Source organism: Mustela erminea, chromosome 1, assembly GCF_009829155.1.
Source record: "Mustela erminea isolate mMusErm1 chromosome 1, mMusErm1.Pri, whole genome shotgun sequence".
Taxonomy (NCBI): Eukaryota; Metazoa; Chordata; class Mammalia; order Carnivora; family Mustelidae; genus Mustela; species Mustela erminea.
In genome coordinates this window covers 164,801,830-164,829,172 of record NC_045614.1, presented here as the reverse complement: position 1 = coordinate 164,829,172, position 27,343 = coordinate 164,801,830, and the positions used below count along the sequence as shown (strand labels likewise).

The 27,343-nt window shown below is 37.9% G+C and overlaps 1 protein-coding gene across 1 annotated transcript in view; it reads right to left on the bottom strand.

Annotated features, from left to right (window-relative positions):
- Positions 1–27,343, bottom strand: part of MYH15 (myosin heavy chain 15) — a 156,056-nt gene that overhangs the window by 69,843 nt on the left and 58,870 nt on the right. Inside the window, 15 exon segments of the mRNA XM_032344388.1 lie at positions 411–613; positions 616–808; positions 2,848–2,938; positions 6,031–6,191; positions 7,872–8,048; positions 8,981–9,088; positions 9,090–9,132; positions 9,134–9,222; positions 13,379–13,488; positions 13,491–13,633; positions 18,105–18,241; positions 19,894–20,017; positions 20,945–21,062; positions 23,890–23,977; positions 24,791–24,858. Of these exon segments, the coding sequence (XP_032200279.1) occupies positions 411–613; positions 616–808; positions 2,848–2,938; positions 6,031–6,191; positions 7,872–8,048; positions 8,981–9,088; positions 9,090–9,132; positions 9,134–9,222; positions 13,379–13,488; positions 13,491–13,633; positions 18,105–18,241; positions 19,894–20,017; positions 20,945–21,062; positions 23,890–23,977; positions 24,791–24,858 (1,853 nt within the window).

Genomic DNA, 27,343 nt, shown 5'->3' with positions numbered 1-27,343 from the left:
TTAGCAAAGCTCTTTGTGTCTACCATTCATTGAAACAAACACTAGAGTGTATGAGGCACCTCCAAGGAGTGTTTCCAACTCAATGTCATTCTTCAAGAGAGACACACCACTCACGTAACTAGTGGCTTACTTTCCAGTCTACTTATTTATATCATCACTGGAAGGACCCATAAGAATCATGGACTGGAACTCTAATAAAACCAGAAGCTACTGTCAGACTACATTCAGGTAATAACCACGTGACCTTAATAATGTCCACTGAGATTAAGCCTGAGCTACTCAATCAAAAGAACTATAGCTTCCATTAGCACACTCCTCATCATCAATCTCATTTATTTTTTTCTTTTCCTTCCTCTCCCCCACCTACTTTCATGTTCTGAAGTCTGTAAGGTAGACTTAAGAACGTTTACCTTAGCTCTGGTCATCTGCTCAACATTCATCAAGAGGTCTTCCACTTCTAGCTGCAAGTCACTCTTGTCTTTTTCTAATTTCTGCTTGACCTGTTGGAAATTGTCAAGCCGGCCCTGGAGCTCAGCCAGGCTGTCTGCATGTCTCTTCTTCAAAGTGGCAGAAATTGCCTCGAAGTACAGTGTAGCCTCTTCCATGTCTCTCGAAGCTTCTGGAATTTTGTTTCCTGTTTCTTAGTTATATCCAGCTGAGCCAAACTGGTGCCTCCTGCCTCCTCCAGCCTCTCATTCAAGTCTTCCAGTTCTTGGGTGAGGTCAGCTCTCTCCCTCTCCACCTTGGCTTGAGTGGTCCTTTCAACTTCGAGTTCTGTATCTGTATCTGCAGCAATAAATAATTTTGACTTTTACAAAGCCCTTGTAGCATATTTTATATTAAGAGCTTTACTATAGTTTTATACATTTCTCAACACTAAGAAAAGTTACATAACACTCTGGGTTCCCATTTTATAAAGAAGATAGAATACACAGAAATTAAATTATTTTCCCCAAATCAGTACAGAAACCAGAATTCAAATGGGCAGTTCCTCCAGATCTCCCAGCCCTTGGTGATGAGCAACTTCATTAAATTCTATACATGGACAGGGAACCATAGTAAAGAGCACTTTCTAAAGCAATAGGAAACATTTTTCATGGAACAAGAAAAAAATTTAAAGAGATTTAATAAAAACTAACATGATGAATTTTATATACAATACCTCACTCCTCTAGAATTAGTTTACCAAACTCAGTTATTAGGAACTTGGGCAAATATCTGAAGAAAAGAATGACTATCTCTGAGTCCAAGCAACTCACTCATAAGAAACGGCATCAATGTAATTTTACACACAGTTCTGACATACTTGATTACTTGGCTTCTTCCTTTCAAGGTGATTTCAAGTACCAGGAGATCTGAAGTAACGTATTAGAATTGGTAGAGGAGTGGAAACTGCTACCACGAATAGTAATCTGATACCATTAGAGGCAAAATTACTAGATAAAGGAAATTAGTGATAAGAACCCCCAGAGCCCAAAATCTTTTTAGTGTAAGGGCAAATAGTTCTACAGCATCATTGTAGTACAGGGAAGCCACTGATGTTTATTAACATCACCTTTAATAATTAAGCATACATTAGGATAGGGGTGAAAAATGATAGAATCTATTTTAGAATATGTTTTCCTTTCCTTTGAGTAAGAGTACCATGGCTAGAGAATGCTGGTTTCTAGATCATGCCAAGATGTAGGCTACCAGATCTGTAGAGGAGTTATGACAGAAAAAGTGCCAAAAAATTTATGACTTCCACACCCAAGTAAACACGTTCCCCTTCCAACAAGTTATTTTGGGATCCAATAACTTTGTCCCAAACAATACTATCATTAAACCAAACATTTCTGAAATGTTTCCTCAGAAATAATCTTTAGAGCTTGTTTTTGGTTTTGTTTTGTTTTGTTTTGTTTTGTTTTAAATCATCAAGGGAAGAGAATTTGTCTTTTGGATAAATTGAAACTTCTGGGTCTTTTTATTTTGGATAAAGTCAAGTATCATTTGAAGACAAGCCGGTGAATATGATAGATAATCGCTTGGAGATTAATATTGTGTTTGAAATCATGCCTATAAATCAGGGAGACTGAATTTCTTACTTGGTTCAAAAATGTCTCAGAAAATAATTATCAGAAAGAGGCTCAAAATTATTTTGAGTAATGGCTACATTACTGAGATAAATATTTAGCTCCAAAGGAAAAACATCTATCATACAGATGTATATGCATTCAGCATATGTAAGGAGTTATCCATACATGTGTGTAGGTATATGCATATGTCCATACATACCTATATTACTCTGTAACGTGGTCAAATAGTATAAAACAACTATATGGTCTAAAATTTATAAAAAGCTTCCCATTATCAAATAATGTGTTGAGACTACAGGTAGATATAAAACAGATTTTCAGCACAGAAATAGAATTGCCTTCTAATCACGAAGACTAATCATTATAGAAAATTAAATTGCTAACCCTGAATGCTTACCATGAATAAGGCTTTATGCTTACCACTTAAAAGTACTGTTGCTGTTAATAATATTAGCTCAAAGGTTGTCAGGAAGATTAATAACTGAAAAAAATAAATGCCTAGAATTTTAGCACAATGTTTGGTTCACCATAAATATGCAACAAATTATCTATGTTTTTGTTATGATAAGAAAATCTAAGCTTCAAGGGTAATTTTCCTAAATCAGCCAGCTGGCGAATGCCACAGTTTACCTTCTTAACCACTGCTCTTTTCAGCTTCTGTCCATAGTTGGCTAAAGGTATGGATACCCTAGCAAAGTATTTGTTACTGAAGTACCAATTACCACCCATGAATCTACATATAGCCACACATAGGTATTTGACAGATGATTACCTGAAGTTCTTTAACCGTGTTCTGAAGCTGAGCCACCAGGCCTTTCTCCTTCTCCACCTTTAAATTCATCTGATTCATTTCTAGTTCTTTCCTGTTAGGTAAAAATGTATCAAATAGAATTGTTTAGAGTGATAACATTTAGCTTAAATATTTTTTAAAAATCATATTTAAAATTATAGTAATGACATATGAAATCATTCTCATTGTAAAAATTCAACTATTATATCTATATCTGAAATCTCCTTGGCTATCACACTCAATCTTTGTTCCTTCCCTAGAGGTAAACACCATTATCAGTTTGGTGTGAGTCCTTCCAGACATTTTTCTAAGTATTGACATATGTTTGTGTTTATATATTGGTAGAAAGAGTTTCATTTTCTTTACTGTGAAAAGTACAATATGATACAAGTTTGTATTTATAGTTCCATAACTTACTTTTAACCCAATAACAAATTGGAGGTTTTTCCATGTTGGCCCACAGATAAATGATTTCATTTTTAAAAATTAACTGGGACGTGCTATTCCATGATTGAGACATGCTGTCATTTATCCATTTCCCTATTAATAAGCCCTTAAGTTTTCCCCAATATTTTCCTTTGGAGATAACACTGTTCGTATCCATGCCCCCTTGTGCACATGTGAGTGTTTCCTTAGAGTGGATACAGACCAGGGAATCGCTGGATCAAGTCCAAGTGTGTGCTTAAAAATATGGCACCCAAATAAATGAAAAAATAAAAGACATTCCTTTTTCCTAAAAGAAAAAAAAAGTAACCCACCACTTTGCCCTGCAATAGCAGTGTGAGATTATTCCACATTTACACTTAATAGTAGCATACTTCTAAATTTTTCCTAGTCTGAGAGAGATTAGAATGACTTTCTGGTTTTTTTTTTTTTTTGGCTATTTTTTTAAATTATGTTATGTTAACCACCATACAATACATCATTAGTTTTTGAGGTGGTGTTCTGTGGTAGAATGACTTTCTTTTTAATGCCTTTGTTTAACACTGAGGCAGCACATTGTCAACTACGAGATTCAAAAATGGCCAATAAGCCAAATAAACTACCTGGTGGTATCCTTTAATCATTCGTCCGCTAGGCTGTTCACATAATTATTGAACTATAGATTTCCTTTTAGTATTCTTATTTTCTGATTCCCGCTGTAAATATTTCTCCCATGTTATATAACTTATTCTTATTTTATTTGTGTTGGATTTTGCCATGACAATGTTTAAGTATTTGCTATCATTAGATGTAACAAAATATTCTTTTTCTGCCTTTGCCTTTGTCACTTATTCAAGAAAATATAACCTGCCATTTTCCTTAAGACTTATCACCTATGTTGTCTTTGAATGACTTTTGTCGTCTTTGTTGTGGTAAGAACATTTAACATGAGATCTACCCTCTTAACAAGTATTTAAGTGTGCAATAGAGTAATGCTAACTATAAGCACATTGTTGTACAGCGGATTTCTAGAACTCAGTCATCTTGCATAACTGAAACTTCACACATGTTAAATAACATCCCTATTTTCCACTCCCTCCAGCCCCTAACACTCACCATTCTAATCTGTTTCTACAAGTTTGACTATTTTAGGTGCCTCATATAAATAGGATCATGAAGTCTTAGTTCTTCTGTGATTCCCTATTCCACTTAGCATAGTCTCCTCCCAGTTCATCCAGGGTGTCACCTGCAGCAAAGTTTCCTTCTTTTTAAAGGCTGAATAATATTCCATTATATGTATATGCCACATTTTCTTTATCCGTTTATCCATCAGTGGACAGTTAGGTTGCTTCTATGTCTTAGCTATTGTGAATAATGTTGCACAGTCTAGCAGCCTCATAGCCTTTTTTTCACATTGAATTCTTTAATGCAACTGGAGTTTGCATGTGGGAATAGTGCAAGGTAGAAATTTAACTTTCATCTCAGAAAATGAATAGCTAATAATCTCAGCACCATTTATTAAATACTCTATCCAGTCATCACTAATTTGAAATGCCACCTTTATCACACATTAAGTTTTTATAGATAATAAGTCCATTTAGAGGAATAGTTTTATAGTTAAGGTTGTACCTTTCTAAAAACGTGGATTTCTACAATGCCAGAGCTCTTTGACTTAGGGCCTACAAGCATCATTTTCACTTTGCTGAGCCGAAACATCGTCTTAAAATTGAATACTCAGGGACCTCTATCATGGTTTCTACGTTCCACACATATATAGGATGACATATTGACATATTTCTTCTTTTTCAAACACCTATCAAGTCCAGTAGCTTCTTAGAATATTAATCAAGTCTGAACATGAGCATGTATCATGGCAACTCAAACACACAGACAGAAAAACCAGAAACTTACAGCTTCTCACTTGACTCTCTTCTCTTCTTCCCTGTAAACCCAGTGATCAATGTGCTCCCAGCTTTATCCTGGCCCTGCCTTTCTCTTGGGCCTCACTGCTTCCCCCTTTTATCTGATCTATTCCCAATACCTTGAAAATCCCTAATGGTTAGAATTAAGTTTAGCTAAGCAGGGGAACAGACAAGAGACAAGAGAGAAAGTCCATTTCCCTGAGCAGTGAAACTAAACTGGGGCGGCATCTTGCCCAGAGATCATGGGAGCCGAAAATGCCCCTAATTCTTATTGTTATGTTTTGCTCTAAATTTTAAGATTTAATATTTCTATGGTAAATTACTTGATAGAAATCTATATAAATAACAATGAGGTTATATCTGGCCATCTTTTTTAAAGCTATCAGAGGCCTATATTGAACTTCACATTAGGGCTTTGTTTTGTTTTGTTTTATTAGTTTTTGTTTTATTGTTATTATTATTATCATTATTATTTACTTTATATATCATTGGTCTCATCAGAGGTAAAAGAAGTGAGCCCTTTAAATTTTTTGACTTGTAACCTCAAATTCTAATAATTCACATCTCACATGCCTTACACCATTATTTCCCACCTGCCAGTCAGACGCCTTCTCAGTCACATTCTTCATGATTATGCCTTCACTCTCTTTTTACAACCAAATAATAAAGTCCAGCAAAAAAAGGTAATAATAATCATCATCTCCTAGGCTTGTTATCTTCCCCTTCAAATCTTAAGACATCTGACCCTGGAGCCACAGGGATCAATGACATGAGAGAGCTGGTCCTCCCAATACAAGGCCTTCCCGGATGTTGCGTCAACAGCAAGGTGGCTTCCTTGCTCAGCTTCTCGGCCAGCTGCAGCTGCCCGCTCTCCAGGCGCTCCATACTCACGCACTTGCAGCTTCAAATCCCCTCGAGTTTGCTCTTTTCCCTCTCACAGTTCATTCTTGCTCTCCTCTCCTGCTCTAGGGCACCCTCCAGCTGACAAAAGGAGGCATTATTTAGCCAAATAAATTGGTAAAGTTTATACTTCACTAGATGTGTTCTGGAAAAAGAAAGAAAAATACAAAGCACAGATTATGTAAATGGTGCCCAGTTGTGTAGCTATTTTAAAATAAAAATTGCATGCATCAGTAAGACAACGAAAAATCTAGAAATCACAGTGATGAAAGACAACTTTGGAGATTAAGGAACAGGAGCTCTGTCCTCAGAAAGGAGCCAATAATAAAGAACCAGGGAGCCCTTATTTCATTGTTCCTCCCTGATGGGAAACCCACTTCACACGGCAGCTCATTTCATGGGTGGATAGGTCCATTGACTCAGGAGAGCTTCTTCAGAAGACGCCAAAATATTCTCTCTAAATTCTTCCCGTGAGTCTAAGCTCAGCTCCCTGGAGCAACACCAAGCAGATCTGTCTCCATACAATCATCTGTGAATATGACGCATCTGTCTTGGTTCCGTCTTCTAGTCCATAACATTACGTCAAACATCATGTCCTGTTCGGGTACCACACCAGGGGCTCAGAACATTCCCGTCTTGCTGGATTAGCACTGTCAACAATATCGCGGCTGGTTCGGCCGGAGGCTAGATAACAGTCACAATATGGCTATTTGTTCATGGATATATTGAAATGGTTACTTTTCAGCAATAGGAGCTGTTTCCTGTAACCAGCAAAATATATGAAATTCAAATAGGAGGAGGAAGGAGAATTTCTGGAAGGAGTATGTAAAAACCTGAAAGTAGATGAACTCCAGGGGAGAACAAGTGAGTGAGTGCGTGCGTGTGTGTGTGTGTGTGTGAGAGAGAGAGAGAGAGAGAGAGTGCGAAAGAGCGAGTGAGAGAGAGAGAACACACACACACACAGTAAATCCTCATACTGAGGCTTTGTGAGACAGACACACAATCAGTGGAAATAGAAAGAGAATTGAGACAACTAACAGGTAATAGAGGAAACTGATAGAAAGGCATGAGGGAGAAGAAGCAAATAATTCAAATAAAAAACCAGACCACCTCTGTCAGCAATTTTATAAAGGCCAAGCTTTTGGAACTAATAAGAGAGTGAATGCCTCTGTTCTGCCAGCTGAGAAGGGGAAGAGAGAATGGTGACGCGACCATGAAGAGTGGTTTGAAACATCTTTAGGTCACAGAGTGTTTGGAGGCAGAACAGGGACAACCATCTTTAGAGTCTTACAAACGTTTTCCCAAAGCACAGGTTGAACACGGCTGGTGATTTACATATCTTTCAATTCTAAATAAACCTCAGCACGTCCCTGGAAACACACAGGGCCTTAAACTAATCTTTCAACACTAGTGTCAAATAGAGAACCAGCCTACCTGTTGGGCAAAACACCAGGTTCTCGGGGAACTATGGGGAAAAGTCTGTCACTGACAAGGATAACCCTACAAATCCTCTCAATGTTCGCCTCCCACTGCCCAGGCTTGTGGGAAGGTTGCATTTAAAAACTGACAGATTACAAGCTGGGAATTCTCTTAGATTGTAGTGGTTCAGTTTTATCAAGGAACAAATAAACCTCTCTTTTTCAATATTAAAGATACAAGCCACACGACTAAGTTTTCCCCAAACTGTCAAGATAAATTAAGCAAAAATCAGAGGCCTGTATACATGCAGACGGCTAACTAGCGAGACACAACACTTCCTACCTCATCTACTTGCCATTCCAATTTCAACTTGGCTGTGCTCAAGCTGCTGAGTTTCTCCCCCTCTGTGACCAGGTCATCCAGCGTCTGCTGATGGGCCTCCTGCATGACCTTGGCCACTCTGTTCAGTTTGCTGATCTCCTCATTTAGAGACTCCCCTTCCTCAGTCAGGTTCTTGACCTGTGGGAAGACAATGGTGACAGCAGCATTAGTGTTTCCGCTGACAGGGTGGGCAAATGCTACGGGCCATGGGTCGTCTTGTCTCTCTACACACACAGACTTAGGGTAGGGGGTATTCTGGCTAAGCAAGTATTAGGTTCCTCATTCGACGGCCAGGTTTCCAAGCGTCCTATGATTATACAGCAAGAACACGACTCAAGGTAATTTTCTGAGTGCTCAGGGGGCACACAGCAATCTTGTTGTGTCTCAGATCCTGAGAGTGGCAATGAAAGAAGAGTTCCAGCTGTTCAGATATGCAAAAATGGAAGCTGGCTCTATCAGGCCCACACGCTTTTTATGCAAGGGAACCAATGGCACAAGAATTGCTACTTAATTGTCTGCCAAAATTACAGTGTCATTCCAGAGACCATTTGTTTATCAGAGGTTGGAAACAGACTCCTCAGCTAGTTTCAATCCATACACAGAGCGCCCGCGAAAACCCTCAACTGAAATGAACAGAATGTCAAAATCCTTCACTGGAATTAACATGACATCTTCAAGGTCGAACTTCAAATTAATGACAGAGGTGGGGGTTCAGACACATCCCAAACCACCTTTCAGTAAACCCCATCATGTTTGCTCTCCTTCCAAAAAAGGCTACTCAGAGGCCCAATGAAATCATGCTGCTCTATGAGATTTCAGATGTCATAAGACTGAAACAAGTGAAGATGTTTCACTTGGAAAATAAAGCAGGGTTCTGGAAATTTGAACTGGAAATTTGAATCGGGACACCACAGTTCACTGGACCCCTTGTTTTATGCCGGTTTCGACTGGGACTGCTGTCAAGTTCAGGCCACGGGTTCCTCCACGAGAACCCAGCAAGCCTGGTACCAGAACCTGATGGGGGGTGGGAATCGGGCATCCAGGTCTCCCTGACATTATCAAAAAAGTACCTTGTGCTCCGTAGCACGCTTCTCCTTCTGTGACTTCACCAACATTGTTTCCAGGTCATCAATTTCTTTCTTCAACTTGGAACATTCATCTTCGAGCTTCCGCCCCCCCGGCAGTCAGCTTAGAATTTATCTCCTCTTCTTCCTCCGCCCGCAGACGGCACCTTCACTCTGGCCTCCAGCGGGATCTTGGATTCAATCAGCGACTCACACCGCTCTTCAACCTTTGCCAGGGTCTCTCGCTCCTGCCATGATGAGGAGAAAATTGTTGCCAAAAGCTGGAAATAATTGATCAGCTAGACGAAAACGCTGTTTAACGCACAGCAAAGAGATAATTGCCTGCCCTGTGACCAGCACTTTCACCTGCCTTTCCTCAGCAGGTGAAATAAAATTCCCCGTTCCCTGATCCTATTGTTGAGAAGTGGAGGAGTTGCTTGTGCTAGGAGGTGCTTTTGATCTTTGGGGCCATTCAGTAGATTAGATTACCTCTTCTAAAGCACTTAATAGAATCCTGGTGGCCTAAAGGAGCTAACATGCCTCCAAAAATCAGTGGCTTACTGCTTAATTCACAGCTTCTGGAAGCCTCCACATGGCAAAGAGTTTGAGGTTGATGCCTTGCTCAGAATAACGTCTTTTAAGAAAGCAGTGCCTCCTCAGACACTAAAATATTCATAATACTATTATAAGTGCCCTGGTGCACTTGTTTAATATAACTTCAACAAATAAAATTGTGTATTTTTTATTTAGAGGCTGAATTTAGAATTTATACATTTCACTTGCAAGTTATTAACTAGAGCCCATTATTATTTCCAATGAAAATCTTTTCCTCAATGATTCTGCCAGTGGTGAGTTCCACAAATTAAACATTGAGTATGAAATAGTCTTTCCTATCATCCTTTCAAATGTCTTACCTCCAATTCTCCATTGATTGATCCACGCTCCCTACGTTATAGGTCAAGTAAAAAATGAAGAAGTCATTTGCCTTTTTGCTATAAAACATGTTTTGTAACTTTGAACCTCTCTAATGTGTTTGTCAGAGACTAAATAAAACTCCTTCCTTGCGAGCAAGTTCTTAATTACTGTAGGTCTCACTGCAACATAACTTCACCTGCATCTCCATCTTCCATCTCTAGACCTCTTCACCTATCCTTTGCAATATGCTCCTCTGGAAAATTTATTTTTTTTTAAGATTTTTTTTATTTAGTTAGTTGAGAGAAAAAGAGAGTATTCGGTGGGGGGGGGAGGAGCAGAGGGAGAGAGAAAGAGATTAAGAATCTTCAAGCAGACTCCCCATTGAGCACCGAGCCAGATGCAGGGTTCAATCCTGGGACCCTGAGATCATGACCTGAGCCAAAATCAAGAGCTGGCCGCTTAACCAACTGAGCCAGCCAGGTGCCCCCAGCAATTGATTAACTATTTACCTGGCTTAAGTTGTTTGGCAATGCCAACTGGTGCAGCCACTCTGAGAAACAGCATAGAATGTCCCCAAAGAGTTAAAAACAGAACCACCCTACAATCCAGCAATTGTGCTACTAGGTATTTACAAAAAGGATACAAAAACATAGATTTGAAGGAGCATATGTACCCTGATGTTTATAGCAGCATTATTAACAATAGCCAAATTATGGAAAGGACTCAAATGCCCATCGACTGATGAATGGATAAAGAAGATGCAGTGTGTACGTACATAATGGAATACTACTCAGCCATCAAAAGGAACCTTGCCATTTGCAATTACATGGATGGAGCTAGAGAGTTTAATGTTAAGTGAAATAAGTTAGAGAATGATAAAAACAATATGATTTCACTCATATGTGGAATTTTAGAGGCAAAATAAATGAATACAGAGGAAGAAAAAAAGGAGAGAGGGAAGCAAACCATAAAAGACTCTAAACAATGAGAACAGCTGAGGGTTACTGGAGGGAGGTGGATGGGGATGGGCTAGATGGGTGATGGGTATTAAGAAAGGCACTAGTTGTGTTGAGTAGTGGGTGTTATATGTAAGTGACAAAGCACTAAATTCTATTCTTGAAACCAATATTACACTATATCTTCACTACAATTTAAGTAAAAATTTGAGGAAAAAATAGAAGAAAAAGGCCAAATTCTAGGCCATTGATTTCTGGCTAACTGTTAAGGATGGCCATCTGCCCAACAAATGGGGCTCAAAAAGACACAGATGGGGAAAGCACAGAAGAGTAAAACTCCAACATCACTGAGGACCAAAAGAAAAGGGATAAATTAAAACAAACAAGAACATCAAAGCAGGAGGGGTCCATGCAGATCAGAGAAGCTTTCAATGTTGGGGAAATAATGGGAACATTTGATCTTAGTTCACACCAGGTTGACAAGCAGAATGCTTATTTGCTCTATTCCATTCAGTCTGTGTACTGGACCTGTCACCATCACTGAATGAAGAAGACAGTCCAATCGACCATCATTGATCCCTTCATTAAACATGACAGCAGGATTTGGGGGCCAGCTGAGCAATGATGTGGCAGGTTAACAGTGGGACTATATCCCTTCCCTGATGGTAGTTAATAACATTAATCAGAACGGGTTCATTCACTCAGTTCTGCTGGTATTTTGAATAAATGAATGATTTGAAAAGAATCTTTGTTTCCTTGATCCCTGCTGTATTCAGCTGTGTCCATTAAAAATAAATAATACAATATGTCATAGCTCTGTCAACTTTTAAAGTCTCAGTTACAATTTGAACTCATCTCAGCCTACCTGAGTTTGCCCCCAGAGGCTTCCCATGTTCCCCATCCTGATCCCTTATTGTGTATCCTAGGCTTTTACCTGCCACCCCCTGCATGCTTTGGGTCCATTTCTATCTCCCATGTCAGCCTAGGTAGCACTGGCCACTCTCTCTGTTGACAGGAAGAATAATGAAAACTGGGAGGCCAGGTCTCACCTGAAGCTGCTTCTCCCCCCAGCCACACAAAACATGGTTTTGCAAATGATGATTTTCGCAGTATGAATTTAAAGAAGATTTGGAGTGGGGCCCAGGAATTCGTATTTCAAAAAAGTGTGACCTAGGTCAGGCTGAAATACACTAAAATTCTAGAACCAATGTTATGTTAAATTGTATCAGAAATATGGGTCTGGAGGTCCCTGAGTGACTCAGTTGTTTAAGCGTCTGCCTTCAGTTCCGGTCGTGATCCTAGGGTCCTGGGATAGAGTCCCAACATTGGGCTCCCTGGTGAGTAGGGCGCTTGTTTCTCCCTCTCCCTCTGCCACTCCCCTGCTTGTGCGCACTCGCTCTCTCTCTGTCAAATAAATAAATAAAATCTTTTTAAAAAGAAAGAAAGAAAGAAATACAGGTCTGGATGAAATTCTTCTGCAAAATATGGTCTCTTGGAAAACTAATGAATAGCAGAGGACCAAAGAAAAGGATAACGTGGATCAGTCTAAAATTATTAAATTTTCTCTGTTTTCTGTAAGTTCAAAAATCAGGAAAAAATGTTCTATAATTGTATTGTACAAATTATATATAGTCATATTAGAACCCAGTATTTTTTTAGCTTAGCACTGTATTAAGTGGGATGGAGAATATAATAATAATGGAGAAAACCTCATCACTGCCTTTGGGTTGTTTAGGGATAACAGCAGTTCTGGTGCCCAGAGAGGAGGAATTCGTAAGGGAGTGAGTAATGGCACACGGGTATCGGAGTGGAGATGGAGGCTCAGATGTCAAGGCCATGGGTCTGGAGGCTATAATGCACATATTGCAGGATCGGAAACGTATTCATCAGAGAAGCAACACGATGTTGTTTAAGACAATGGTTCTCAATCCTAACTGGATATCAGAATCACCCATATAGATTATTTGAATGACGTAAGGCCTGCTTAATCAAAATATCTGACAGTGGGGTCTAGACACCTTTCTATTTTTTAATGCTTCACCAATAAGTTTGAGGCAAAGCCAATCTTGAGAGCTGCTCTTTTAAGAATTGAACTGATTAATGAAGTTGATTTGGACTGGGGTAGGGGAAGTGGAGAAACCAAAAATCAGGAAAACAACTAGAAGCAAACTGCAATAATCCTGAAGATTTCAGTAAAGTTTTTCTCAAAATCTACTAAATCCTGTCTTTTGATTTGCTAATGGATCACACAAAATAAATTAAGACCCAGAGCTCCTTGGTTCCCAGGATAGATTGTGGTGCTTTTATATACTTAAAGCCCATCTAAGAGTTTGTCCCCTTTTCAAAGACAACCTGCAGATGAAATCAGCTCACTAGGAAACAGGGTGTCTCCTTAAGTGTTTCCATTGTGTCTGCTGAAATGCTATAGTATTTGAAAAGCACATGCCTCATTTTTCTCAAGTGAACACTGCCTGCAAAACAAGGGACTCTAATTAAAAACTTGATGTGGAGAACAAATGACAGGGCCACTCACCGCCTGCAGCTGAAGAAGCAGGTCATTCTTTTCCCTGACAAAGGAGAACTGTTTGGCTTTCAGTTCTTCCCTCTGAGATCCCAAGTTCTCCAGGGTTTTTTGCAGTTGACACAGTCTTCCTTCAGTGCAGCTATCTCCTCTCCCATTCCAGCAGCTTCAACTAGAGGCTTGATCTTGAAGAAGAGTCTCATCCAGGACCAAGTCTTCACAGCCATGAAAACTCTTAGGTTCCACTGGATCACAAGAAGGGTTTCCCTAAATCAAGAGAGAAAAGAAAAACAACTGAACCCAGACAATGGGAGAGCCATTTTCCCAATTAAGATCCTTAAGAAGCATATCTTTTGAGGAGTCATTGAAGTTTCTCGTTTATCTTCAAAGCCCTTCTACATCTGGGTTCTCACTTGATTCTGGCAAAAGCCCTATGAGGGACTTCTGGAGCTCGCAATATTGTGGGCTAGATGCCCCCAAAATATTCCCATTGCAAACATCCTTGCAATGAAAGCTGAGCTGGAAAGAGGGTAACAGAGAAAGAGGGAGCAAATAAACCCTAATGAAAAGTCAGTGTGTGGATAGCTTGGCCATCTTCATGGAAGGAAGGATCCAGTCTTGGTATTGTAGGGATTTATATTTTTACATCCATATGGATAAAGAGACAGGCTGAGACTTTCAGAGAACATCACCCTTCATGAAAAGAAAAATTCAAAAATTCACCACTAGCACAAAGTGATGTCAAAGAAAAGTATATCTGATTTGCTCTGGCCTCAGGGTAGAGCAAAAATTCTACTCCAGGAATTTTTTGTTTTTATCATGGATTGGGACCACTGAAATGTCTGAGGTTTAAACTACTATCTGATCAGTGCAGATGTATGTAAGAATTTAGCATCATCATTTTTTACGCTGGCAATAAATACCCTTTGGGCTTTTGGGAAAAGAAAATGCAAATGTGCACTGAAGAAAGTACCCTAAAATCAAGCACTAGAGATTCTCTTAAAGTCCCTTTAAAGATGAGCTTACCTCTTCAAAATTACAAAACACATATAGAAAAAAAAAAATCACCCATCAGTGAGGGTGAGCAACTATAATAAAAAGTTTGATTAACCCCCTAAGAATTTCAAATAATTGAACAATCTGGTGGGGACCATAAAATAATTGTTAAAAATTCTTAAAGGCATAGAGGGAAGACCTGAAAAAACAAAAAAGAAATGAGCCATTATAATAAAAGGGCAGAAAGATTTGAAAGAGGACCAAATAAAATATCTAATATTGGAAAATAAAGTCATTTAAATCAAACAGTCAATGTAAGAATTAACCAGCTGATTAGACACATTAAAAAGTTGTGAATTAGTAATAAGCCCAAAGCAAGTGGAAAGAAGGAAAGAATAAAGATGAGATCAGAAACTAATAAACTAGAATAAAAAATAAAATAAGGTGATTTATTAATCTAAATAAACATCTGACATCAATGATTAAGAAAAAGGACAGAAGGCACAAATAAACAATACTAGAAAAAATAATATTTTAATAATAATCTAGGATTATGCTTTAGAAATATATTTATAGATATGATAGAGATTAAAATCATAATCTAGCAAATTGGAAAATTTAAAAGAAATGTACAATTTTTTTAAAGAAACTCATCTAAACTGATTCAAGAAGAAAGGAAAACCTCAATATACTACAACTGTTAAATAAATGGAATCAAATTTGTAAAATCTATCAAAAAAATCCCATCACCAGATCTACATGGTTTTACAAGCAAATTTTACCAACCACTGAAGGAACAGATAATCAAAATAAATTGTTTCATGTTTTGAAAAGAGGTGACATTCCCCACTTGTTTTATAAGGGTAAGGTCATCTTGATCCAAAGTCTGATAATGTAGGAGAAAAAAATTACCAACCTTTTCACAAACAATGTTGCAAAAATCCTTATGATAATACTGTAACTAAACCCATCAATGTATGAAAAAGTTCAAAAACAAATTGGGTTTAACATTTTTAAAAATCTATCAATATAATTCAGTATACTTAAAGGTCAATGGGGAAAAAAGCCTATGCAATTATTTCACCAGATGCAGAAGAAGAATTTAACCATTTTCCTGAGAAAAGTGCTTAACAACATAGGATGGAATAAAAGTCCTCCACACAATATATCATACCTACAAAAAGAAAAATCTACAGTTAACATCTTCTTAAAAGAGAAATGATAGCTTTCCCCGCAGTCAGAAATATGACAAAGTTTGGCAAAAGTTTTTGAAGTCCAAAATACCACAAGTTGGCATCAATATAGAGCAATGGAATTTTCATATACTTCTGGTGAAGAGTAAATTGGAAAGCATTTTGGTGATATCTCCTGAAGATGAAGTGGTATGTAGGCTAAAATCTACTAATTCATACCCTAGAGAAAAGCTATGGAAAGTGCAGGCCTCACCAGCTGTTACCCACAAACTCTTAGAGCATGAACCAGCATTTTGAGTGATATTGCCTTCAAGAAACTCCTGCATATGTGCAGGGGCAGACATTTGCAAAAATGACACTAGAGAGCTGTTCCTAATGGGAAAAAGTTGTAAATGAATTAAATTTACTTGAGTTAGAAAATGGATCAATAAATCATGATGTATTTGTACAGTGGAATATTATATAGCAGTTAAATCCATAATCTAGCACTAGATTTATCAACATTAATAAATTTCAAAAATAGTACTGAAAAAATAGAACAAATTTCTGTATAATATAAACAGAATATTATTTATGTGAAGACTGAATACAGACCAAATCGTATAACATTTTAAGGATATCTGCATATCTCCACAGGATTCAGATCAAGGCAGAAATACACAATATGCTTCAACTGTATCTGTTATTTTTATTTATTCATTCATTTATTTATTTAAAGATTTTATTTATTTGAGAGAGAGACAGAGAGACAGAGAGAGTGAGAACATGAGTGCTAAGCAGAGAGCTCCATCCTGGGATTCCAGGATCATGATCTGAGCCAAAGGCAAACAGCTAACTGACTAGGCCACCCAGGTGCCCTTGTTAATTTATTTTTTTTAATGTTGTGAGCAGCTACCAGAAAAATATGTTAAAGGTATGAAAACATATCTTTATATGTTTTATATATGAACATGAATGAAACATAGAATGATAACAAAAATTCAGGATCTGGGGAACTAGGTATAGGACCTGGATTAAGGGAGAAATACGTAAAGAGCTTCAATTTTGTAAATGTTTTTAAATCGTGAACAATAGAGAGAAAATGTTAGAAACTGCTAAACTTTTGATAATAAGCTCCATGAGTATGTATTAAAATATTTTCTGTGTGTTTGAAATATTTTATAATAATTGTTTAAAGCCAGAGTGCCTGGGTGGCTCAGTTGGTTAAGCGTCGGCATTCAGCTCAGGCTATGATCCCAGGGTCCTGGTATGGGGCTCCCTGCTCAACCAGGAGCCTGTTTCTCCCTGTGCCCTATTCCCCCACCCCTGCTTATGCATACACACTCTCTCTCTGTCTGAAATAAATAAAAGTCTGTAAAAAATTTAAAAAATTAAAAATTTAAAAAAATTGTTAAAGTCATTCTATTATTTAGAAGGAGTAGATGGTAAAGACCTCATTTTACATGGGGCACCTGGGTGGCTCAATCAATTAAGAGTCAGCCTTACACTCAGGTCATGACCTTCAGGTACTGGGATCAAGCTCCATGTCAGGCTCATAGCTCAGCGGGAAGTCAGTTTTTCCCTCTCCCTCTGCCTCCCCCACCCCCTTGCTTGTGTTGTCTCTCTCTCAAATGAATAATTTTTTTTAAAGACCTCATTTTACAGATGAAGGAAGTGAGCTATATAGACATTAAGAGTTTTACCAATATTTATATAACTAGTCCTAGAAGCTATGTCTTCTGATTCCCAAACTCCCATAAATTCCCATGCCTTACTGAGCATGATATGAGTTACAGGAGATTGTTTAGGAAAGGTCTCTTAATATCTTTGCTATCACCATGTAATTATCTTTTTCTTCTTTGGTAAAACAGAAGGAAGTAACAGATTATCAATTAAACAAGTTATACCAAGATCTGTGGACCTCTCTCCAGAAGGTAAACTATACCATAGAAAAAGCAAATGCAACAATTGCAGAATCTTTTGCTCACAATCCTTTTGTTTAGAGATTTTTCTAGCTTGCTTTCCATGATTCTCTTAAAGAATAGACAAAACCTACACCTTAGTGTCCAAATGTGATGATAAATGTCCCTAGTGAACCTGCCTGAAATGAAATAAGAGAGTTATGATTACATATCACCAATAGCCACAGTTTCTGACCCAGGAGAGGTTGTAAAGTGGTCAGAATACCTCCTCACTCTGTAGCAAATTTCCCTAGAGTTGGCTGTGGAATGCATGCGAACTTTTCCAGGTCTGCTTTGGTTATGAATTGTGAGTCACACCACCCTCAGAGATCCAGACTTCCTTGACTATAAAGAATCCCTCCAAAGGGAAGCCCAGAAACAATACAAGAAATATCTGAATTATGCTTTTACTTGGTTAGATACTGCAAAAAAAAAAGTCCTTTGTGCTCTGTTTGGTGTTCCAGGATTTAAAAATTTTAAGTGAAGTCCCAGCCTGAGCAGAGGTGGCAGCCCTTTACACTGACCTATGATAAGGCAGTGAGACAAGGTCACATTGATGCAGGTACACTGCTACTCTGGCAGTGGGAGTGTAGGGTAAGGATATCATACCTCTCTTCCAGAATCCTCTGGAACGTGATTTGCATCAGTTTGCCCTGTACTCTGGCTTGAAACAATGTAAAGACTTTGGATAGTCTCTCATCTCTCATTGATTCCAGTTGTTCCAGAAAGCCAGCTTTTAAAAACACCTAAAAGAAATAATCAGGCGCAAGTTCCACTCATAATGGGCATTCATTATTCAGTCTACTGAATGACTGTGTGAACAACTGGTGTATTCCTTGATTAGTTGTATTTCTTGTTAAGTCCTACTCAAGGTGTAAAATGTACATTCTAGAAGGTTTGCTTTTATAAATCTAAAATTTGCAAAAATATTTTATTTAATCCTGTGGTTATTTTGGTTCCTTAAGAACATAGACTATTCTCCTCATCTTTTAATAATGTATAGGCTGTTGAGGGAACCTGGTTTAAATTTTAAGATCGACCCAGCCAAGCAGTGCTCTGCAGTGCCAGACAGGGGTCTGCAAACTTTTCTGTGAAAGGCCAGATAGAAAATATTTTTGGGCTTTACAAGTCACATAGAATTTTCATAGATCTATAGAATCTTCATTCCCTCTTCCTCCCTTTCTTCCTCTTCCTTTCCCACTTCTTTAAAAAAAAACAAAAACAAAAACAAAAGAAAAAAACCCAACCATTTTAAAATGCCAAACCATTTTTAACTAATGGGCCATATTAAAAATAGGCCACGGAAATGGCCCTTAGGCCAAGGTTTGACGATCTCTGCTCTGGAGAAAGTGACTATGTCTTAGCCATTAAAAAATCCACATCGATACTTTTTTCAAGAATTAGAAGTAATGGCCAAGATGAGGTGAGTGAGGTGTCAGGAACAAATTTTAAGGAAGAACTCACTTTCAGGGTTGTTTAAGTCAGTACCTATATGAACCTAATAGTGAGTGCCATCTTAAACTTTGTGCCTCAGGAGGCTCTCTTACCTCATGCTAGTCCTATCTAGACTAGTAGTATACAGCAAAAACAACTAAATCCATAGGGAAACAAGGTACCAGTAGTGGAAATCAGCAGAAGCAACAAACACCAGAAACAGATTCTCAGGTACTCAAAATGTAGGAGTCAAGTAACATTTTACAGTCATGTCCAATGGAGCTCCTTTTTCTGTGAGCTTTTCACCCTAGACCCTCCAATTCTCTTTCTAATAATTTGGTCCTTCTATGCATGTCATTAGGAACAACCTGATGTTGACTATCAAATAAAATCAAATCTATTAGTCAAGTTTCCCATAATGTGTGGATCCTATCAAAATCATCTAGGACAAAGCAGAATTTAGCAAACCACATTTAAAAAACTTCTCTGTGGATTAATTTTTTGGGATAGTGGGGTTGACCTTAACATTTTTAATTACTCGTACAGTAATTAAAACAAATACAAGTTTTGTAGAATTAATTCCCTAAAAGAGTACTTGTTGATGAATCCGTTCACACACAGACAAGCAGTTCATTCCAGTAAGTTGATTCACCTTTTTCTAGCTCTGATGTCTATGCACATTTTCTAGCACACTAAGGTGGATTCAATATTTTATATCTTGGCACAAACTTACTTAGATGAATAATTATAAAAATGTACATGTAGTCAACACTAAGATTTAAGAAGCACTGAATTTTCTCTCAAATAGCATCGATGTCTCCACTTTCAGCTGAGCTCTATTTGTGTTATTTGTGGTCACAAGAATTGTAGAATGCCTTATCATTGCACTTTCATGGGTATTTTAAGATATACACTCTTTTCTCCTACTCTTCTCCAAATGCATTCTTCCTAGTTTTCTGGTTACCTTAGTGATTCCAAAGCGGTACTGGGTATGGTCTATCTTCAATGAGCCAAGTAATTCCTCAGCTGCTTTTCTGCTGCTTACAAACCTACTCTTTGGAAATGCCTTTGGGCGCAAAATGCAGTGCCTAATTTAAAATAGATAAAGAATAAATCCTGGGGTCAGAGAGGTCATATGATTCACAGAAAGAATAATTTAAACAAGTGAGATAGAGGAGGTACAGACTTGTACCTCTCCTACAAATATATTCAATTTTCACAAAACTCATGGCAATAGTAATGAGAATACAAGCAATAATCCCTTATTTGGGGATAATAGTTTGTACTTTCATAGTATTTTAGAGACAATGTCATTTGATTCTCCGCTCAATTAGGGAGGGAAGGAGAGACTGGGAGGCAAGGGGAGGGAAAGAGGCGGGCTTAAGTATCTCTATCATACCGATAAGATAACTGGAAAGCAGAGACATTAAATGCTTTTTTTTTTTTTTTTTAATGCTCTTCCAAGATTTCTTCACCCTGATGGTGAGCTGGTGGAGAGCTAGAAATATGTCTCTTAACCTGAGACATGTACTCCTTCTACTCTACCATACTTTGCTCAAATTTGCTTGATGACCTATAATTTATACTTTGGGGATTCAGAAAATAGAAAGCAGAAATGCCTCTCCTGCCTCCTGCCACACACCCTGCTGGCTTCCTTTCTTTCACAGGCTTGCTAGTACAGCAACAGCCTGCTTGGAAGGCAGCTACGATTAAGTACATATGACATTTCAGAAATTCAATTCAGCCTCCGTGTCTTTCTTCTGTATATATTTCTTCTATATGTGGGTCTATTACCCGTTAATAGAGATTTAAGAATATTACAGCTACATGGATGTTGGATTTAAGGGGAAGTAATAATGGAACTCTGTCGTCATATATCTCACCACCACCAAAACACATCGATCTGTAGTCTGGAGGACATCAACCAAACAAATAATGCATGCCTAAATACTCAGAAAGAGAGGAAAACAGAATGGGCTGCCTTGGGCTCCTCGGATCCTGGGATGTATTTTTACCTTTGTTTAAAATCAGCATACAGCAGTTGGTTTGGAAAACCTTCACAGCACATCCTGATTCCTTCTAAGACACCATTACAGCACAGCTGCTGCAGAAGCAAGTAAGGGTCTAATAAACCTCTAGAAAAAGGATCACTCTCAGTCTGTGTCCAAAAGAATTATTACCCAAGATCTTGTCTTAATTGCTGCATCTTGGGATTTAAAAAAAAAAGTTTGAATTTGATGTTCTTTAATATAATAGGCAATAGGAGTTCACTCACTCCCAGCCCAGTGGCACTCTCAGTACCCAACCTATCATGCAAGAGTCTCTAAGTCGGATTTACCTGAAATTCTTCTAACACAGAATGAACCCTTTAATTCATGCTTTGTCAAGTTTTATAAGCAAATACACCTAGAAGATGAAAAAGAATACATTTTTGCTAGGATTATAAATAGCTTGTGTTACATCCCTTCTCTGGCTGAAAACCAGCTAGAGAAGAGGGTAAGAACACAAAAGGGAACTGCCCCCTCCAAGTAGGAAGGGGAAAGGATGACAAGAATGGGGGAATAAAAAAAAGGAGAAGATGAACACAGCCACAAAACTCTGTTTCCTTTTTTGCCTTATGAAGGACCTGGTCATATCCCAGCCTACATTCTCTCCTTATTATCTTGAGAGCACCTGAGTTTTGTTCTGTAGCATAAGCATCTTCCTACCACCTCCTTGTTTATCGGATGAGGCCCTACCAGAGCTGTGGCTGCAATCTCTGAGACAAGCCTCTGAAAAACCTTCCAAGGAGCCACTGTGTCTTTCAGCAAACCTTCTGGAAGAAGTCAAGTAGTGTTCCTCCTAACACAAAGGCCTTATGATAGTATTATAAGAAAAATGGAAATGAGATGAATCTCAACTTATGCCCAGGGTCACAGAAATAAACCCTAAGCCATATATCCATATTCCTGTACTCCAATCCCTTTCATAGACAGAAACAAATGATGTGTAAGAAGGGGAACAAGTGGTGCTCTATGACCCTAAAAGATCAAGTATACTCATTCCCTTTAAGTACATATGAAAAACTGTCTTGATTAGATCATGAAGCTTTTCTTAGGACTTTGTCCTATGACTTAAAAAAAAAAAAAATCAACTGCTGAAATCAGAGCTGACTCAATGGGAGACAACTCTAATAGGTAACAGAATTGCTCCAAAATAGAGGCAGCTAATTAGATTTCTTGCCAAATGGAAGCAGTGTCCCTAGATGCATTCAGAAACCCAGCTGATAAGAAACAATGAGGCAAAAACATACAGCATCAATGAACACCAAGTGTTTGTGTTGCAAAAACCCAAACTGCAACATCATTGTTTAGTATCACACTTTCCCAAAATAGGTCACAGGCTGTCAAGACTGGGGTCCAAATTACAGGAGGTTAATAAAAATGCAAGATACTACAGAACCTCAGAAATTAAAATCAGCAGCATCTGGCTAGCTATATATTCCAAGGGTGATTAGTGCTCTGAAGACATAAGTGTGTTTCATCTATACAATTTTGAAGCTGACAGCCTCTGACCAAGTTATGTAGAAGCCTGAGAAAGAAGTCTGAGAAACTTCAAACCCATGATGTGTAGAAAATAATCCATGTAGTTAAGGTCTGTAAAAACTTTGTTTTGGCAATTAAAAACAAGAAATAGTTCACTACTGCTCACCTACTACAATCCATTCATCAAAAAAGTATCCAGTATAATAGCCAAGACATGCAAACAACCTAAGTGTTCAGAGACAGAAGAATGGATAAAGAATATGTATGCATTTGCACACACACATACAAATATATGCATATATATATATACATATATATATTCCATGAAATATTATTCAGCCATAAAAAAGAAGGAAGTCCCACCATATGCAAAAGCATGGATGGACCTTGTGGTCATTATGCTAAGTGAAATAAGTGAGGCAGAGAAATACAAATACTGTATGATCTTGCTTATATGCAGAATTTAAAAACAAACAAATTCATAGGAAAAGAGATAGATTTATGGATTTGTGGTTATCAAAAACAAGAAGTGGGGGAGGGTGGGGACGTTGGACCAACATGGTCACAAGGCACAGACTTCCAGTCGTAAGATAAATAAGTACCAAGAATGCAATATACAATATGATAACTATAGTTAACACCATTGTACGGTATACTTGAAAACCTAAGCATCAAGATAATAAAGTTAAGAGAGTCAATCCTAAGAGTTCTTATCAAGGAAAAAAAATTATGATGATGGATGTTAACTGAACTTAGTAATCATTACACAATATATATAAGTCAAATCATTATGCTATATACCTTAAATTCATACTGTAGTGCTATATGCCAGTTATATCTCAATAAAACTGCTGTGGGTGGTGGGGGGGAACCTTAAAATAAAAACAAAAAACTGTCCACCCCTCAGAAGTACATAACTAAAGAGATGGGTGCTATTAGAGAGAGGGAAGATATTAGTATTGGCAAGAAGGCTAGAGGGAGTTCTCAAAAATTAGAAATGGATTTAGGAACTGTCTTTACAGCCAGTTTATATAATTCAGACCAAATAATTTCCTTTATGCTGAAACATCTACCTTAATTCCTCCATTGATGATCTAATCCTCTTTATTATACTTTGCCCTTATCGACAATGGCACAGAAGCTCGTCCAGATTTTAGCATGAGATACAAGGAGGAATTTAAATGGTAATATCAAGCATTCTAATGTTACCCAGTTGAGTTGGCTTTGTGAATTCCTTCTGTGTGTCCACTCAACTCTCAATTCAAAAGCAATCTTGAGGTTCTGAACATCTCACTTTAAAGTTACTTTCATTTTTCTATCTGAAATCAACGCTTATATATATAAAAGGAACTGGTAAATTTTCTAAAAAAGACATTCAACGTAGCTTGAGTCAAATGTATTTCTTAGTGCAGATCACAAAGAAGTCTAATTCTTACCAGGCATTTTGTTCACATTGGGATTTATGCATCTTACAAAATGAGGTGCTGTTGATTTCAGCTTAGTCATCAATTTATTTAGGTTTTCCTTATATAGAGATCATAACAAATACAGAATCACTTTGCAAATCACTAAAAATACTGATCTACCTCACAATTGTCTCCAAGTCTATCAACATAAAGTGAAGATGCATATCAACAATAAAATAATGAATTCAACATCCTTCTGTGCTTACCAAACCATACATTATTTCTTTCTTAAGGCAAGTCAATAGTTATCTGACAGATGCACTTCTGTTGTGAATCATATCTACCTGTTTTGAATTTGATAGTGATAATTTATGGCTGGGCAAACAAATGACTTGAACACATAAATTGTTTCTCAAGTTTTCTGTGCAGAAAGTTTTTCTAAGGTCAGATTCTCTGGAAGCAGGATCTGAATCAGGGATTTACCTGAGAAGCAGGATAGGGTAGGGGAAAAAAAAAAAAAAACAATCATATAGATTCAAAGCTGAACGTGATCCCTGAAGGAACTCTGAGCACAAATGCACCAATTGTACTACAGTTGTTCCCCACATCTTGAGGCAAGAAAGGAAGTCAGAGTCTGGAGGGATAAGGAGAGAGTTTAGCTTCCCATTTGCCAGTGGCAATTCTGGGACCTGTGAATTTTTATGAGCCAACATTCTCATCAGCTAAAAGATGGGTGTAGGGCTGATAAGGGGGACTAGGTGAGGTACCAAGAGTGTCCACAAAAAACCCATTAATATCAAGATAAACTTCAACTTTTCCCACTTGGCTAACTTCAGATACTTTTACCTTGAAGACGTGAAAATTCAAATAAGTAATAACATATGCAGATTGTGAGGCAGTTAATATATGAATAGATGCAATTAAAAATTACTTTATGCAGAGATGCAACCGTTTGGAATGAAACTCCTCTCTTGCGTTTCTTCTCCCCAAACTGTAGAGCTAAAAAAAGAAGAAAAAAGCATTTAAAAAGCTCTTTTTTGTCACATTATCATACCCTGTCGATGAAAGCATAAATTTGTCAAGTTCTAGAAGCAATATGGCAATATCTACGAAAAGCTTTAAAAATATTTGTCTCAACACAAATGTCTATTTTTAGTGTTCTTCCTTAAAGAAATAGCTGGGCAACTGTGCAAAGTTACTGCTACAGCATTGTTTAGTCACTGACAAAAATAAAATAAAATAAACAAAAACTAAAGTTATCAAAGCAAATGTCTTTCAGTAGGAGATTGACTAAATTATGAAAGAGTATGTATAAAATGAAATACTGTGGCCTTTTAAAATGATGAGGAGGATCCATATACCTGACATGGAAAGATTCCTAGGAGTTATTTTAAGAGAAAAAGTAGGTTATAAAGTTGTGTGTGCTATGATCCTGAGTATGTATACATGTCTGTCAGTATAGTTGTATTATTAGCAACTAAATATATAAAAAATATTGGGAGAAGCATATACTAAAGTGTTAGCAATTGCTATCACTCTATGTAGAGTGATAGGTAACTTTTATGTTTCTCTCTTTGTTTTTCCATGTCGTCTGTGTTTTTGGCAACAGTCAGGCATCGGTTTTTTAATTTATGAAAAAAATAATCTATTTCCATTTTCTTCAAGCAAAAGCGTCCATGCTAAACCAAATTGTTTTATACACATTTGTGTAGTGCTAACTCACAAAGATGTACAACAGCAACAATGACTGCAAAATTCCTAGGCAGTCCAGAAAAAATGGACCAGCTGTCTGCATGTAACACAAAATATTCTCTGCACCTGAGTAACACCTGTGCTGGGGCAGAAATCCTAAAGCTGAATCATTAACATCCTACTGACATGCCTCAGGCCCTCTGAGTCAGTCACTGGACCTCCTAGTATTTCAGTTCCTCCACCTATGAAAAGGGAATACTACTACCTTCCACTATTAATTTTTTTAAAAAAATTATAACTCCAGTTATAATTTCTTGGATTCCCCCAGAAAAAAGTATGGTTACTATGGGTAATTTAGTATTTGGAAGAGGGAGAAACGTGGAGGCAAGTATTTTCAGGAGGTGCTTGAAAAATTACGAAAAAAGAGGGACATTCTGGACAGTTATTCTTTTCTGTTTCCAAAGGACACAGCAGACACTCTGAAGAGTCTGAAGATGATTTCCTGTCTGACTCTCTGCCTGAACTGCTGCCTGATCTCTTATGATCAGAGAATGACCCATCTGGGAGCCGTAAGCTTAGGAGTCACTATCTAACCGAATGCTCAGGGGCACTTTAGAAGCCATTAGAATCAGGCAAATGCACTGCCTGAAGATTATCAGGGTCCAAATACAATAGCCTTCATTTCTCACCCTCTTGAGGGAGGCCAACGGGATTTCAGGCCTGTTCCTGAAATACGTCATCTGTGCTGATGAAGCCAGGAAGTGCCAAAGTCTCTCTCCATTTCCTGACCATGTCAATCCGGAGTCCCAAATCAGCCTGCTGGGGCCAGGAATTAACTTAAAGCTGGGTGTGAGATAACAGGACAGTGAGGAGGTTAGGAAATGACAGTATACACCCTTTAACCTCGCCCCATTGCCACAACGGTGTCTGAATCCAGGCAGGCCAGATTTTCCATTTTCCAATGTTTTCCACTTTGGAAAGAAAAAAGAAATCCAGATGTGTATGTGGAAACTTCTGATTTTTTTTAAATCCATGTGGACCAAACAAAACATGTCTGAAGGCCAGGTTCGTCTCCAAGGCTGCCAGTTGGTGACTTTTGTTATGAATCATGGACAGCTTCCCTCTGTAGCTAGCATTAGTCCTGTTTTGAAGCTGATGTTAGCCACATGGGCTCAGTATCTTCAAATCCTTTGTATCATGGTGCAGAAATCTGAACTATGTCTCAAATACATCTAGCCTGCACATTTTTCTGTTTTGTTTCTGGAAGACAGTGAGAGTGGTATAGGCACCAGGCCAGGAAGCAGCCCTGCTTCCTACCTTTGCCTTTGCATTTACTACCGTTAAATTAATTAAACAAGGAGGCCATTAGACTGATGTGGCTCTAATTCCATAGTGGCCTATATTAACAAGCCAAAATCTAAGCCTGTAAATATCCCAGGGTTATAAAATCAAAACACTAAGGACAACCAATCACAGTCAAGTAGGCTTTAAACTACAACCAATCAATAACTTCCTTATTTGCTTCCACCTTTTCTCTATAAAGTATCTCCCTGAGCTTCTGTCAGTGGAGCAGTCTTAAACACTGAGGGTTTGACACTCCCCTATTTGAATCAATTTTTGCTCAAATAAATGCTTAAAATTTTCAACATATATCAGTTTATCTTTTAACAGTAGATTTGTGAATTGGGAGTGTTCCTTAACTCTTCCGTATTTGCTCCTGTGAGATAAGAAGGCATTGCCCTCTGTCTGTATCTGAAAGGGTCATGGCAGGGACTGAGTAAGATAATGTATC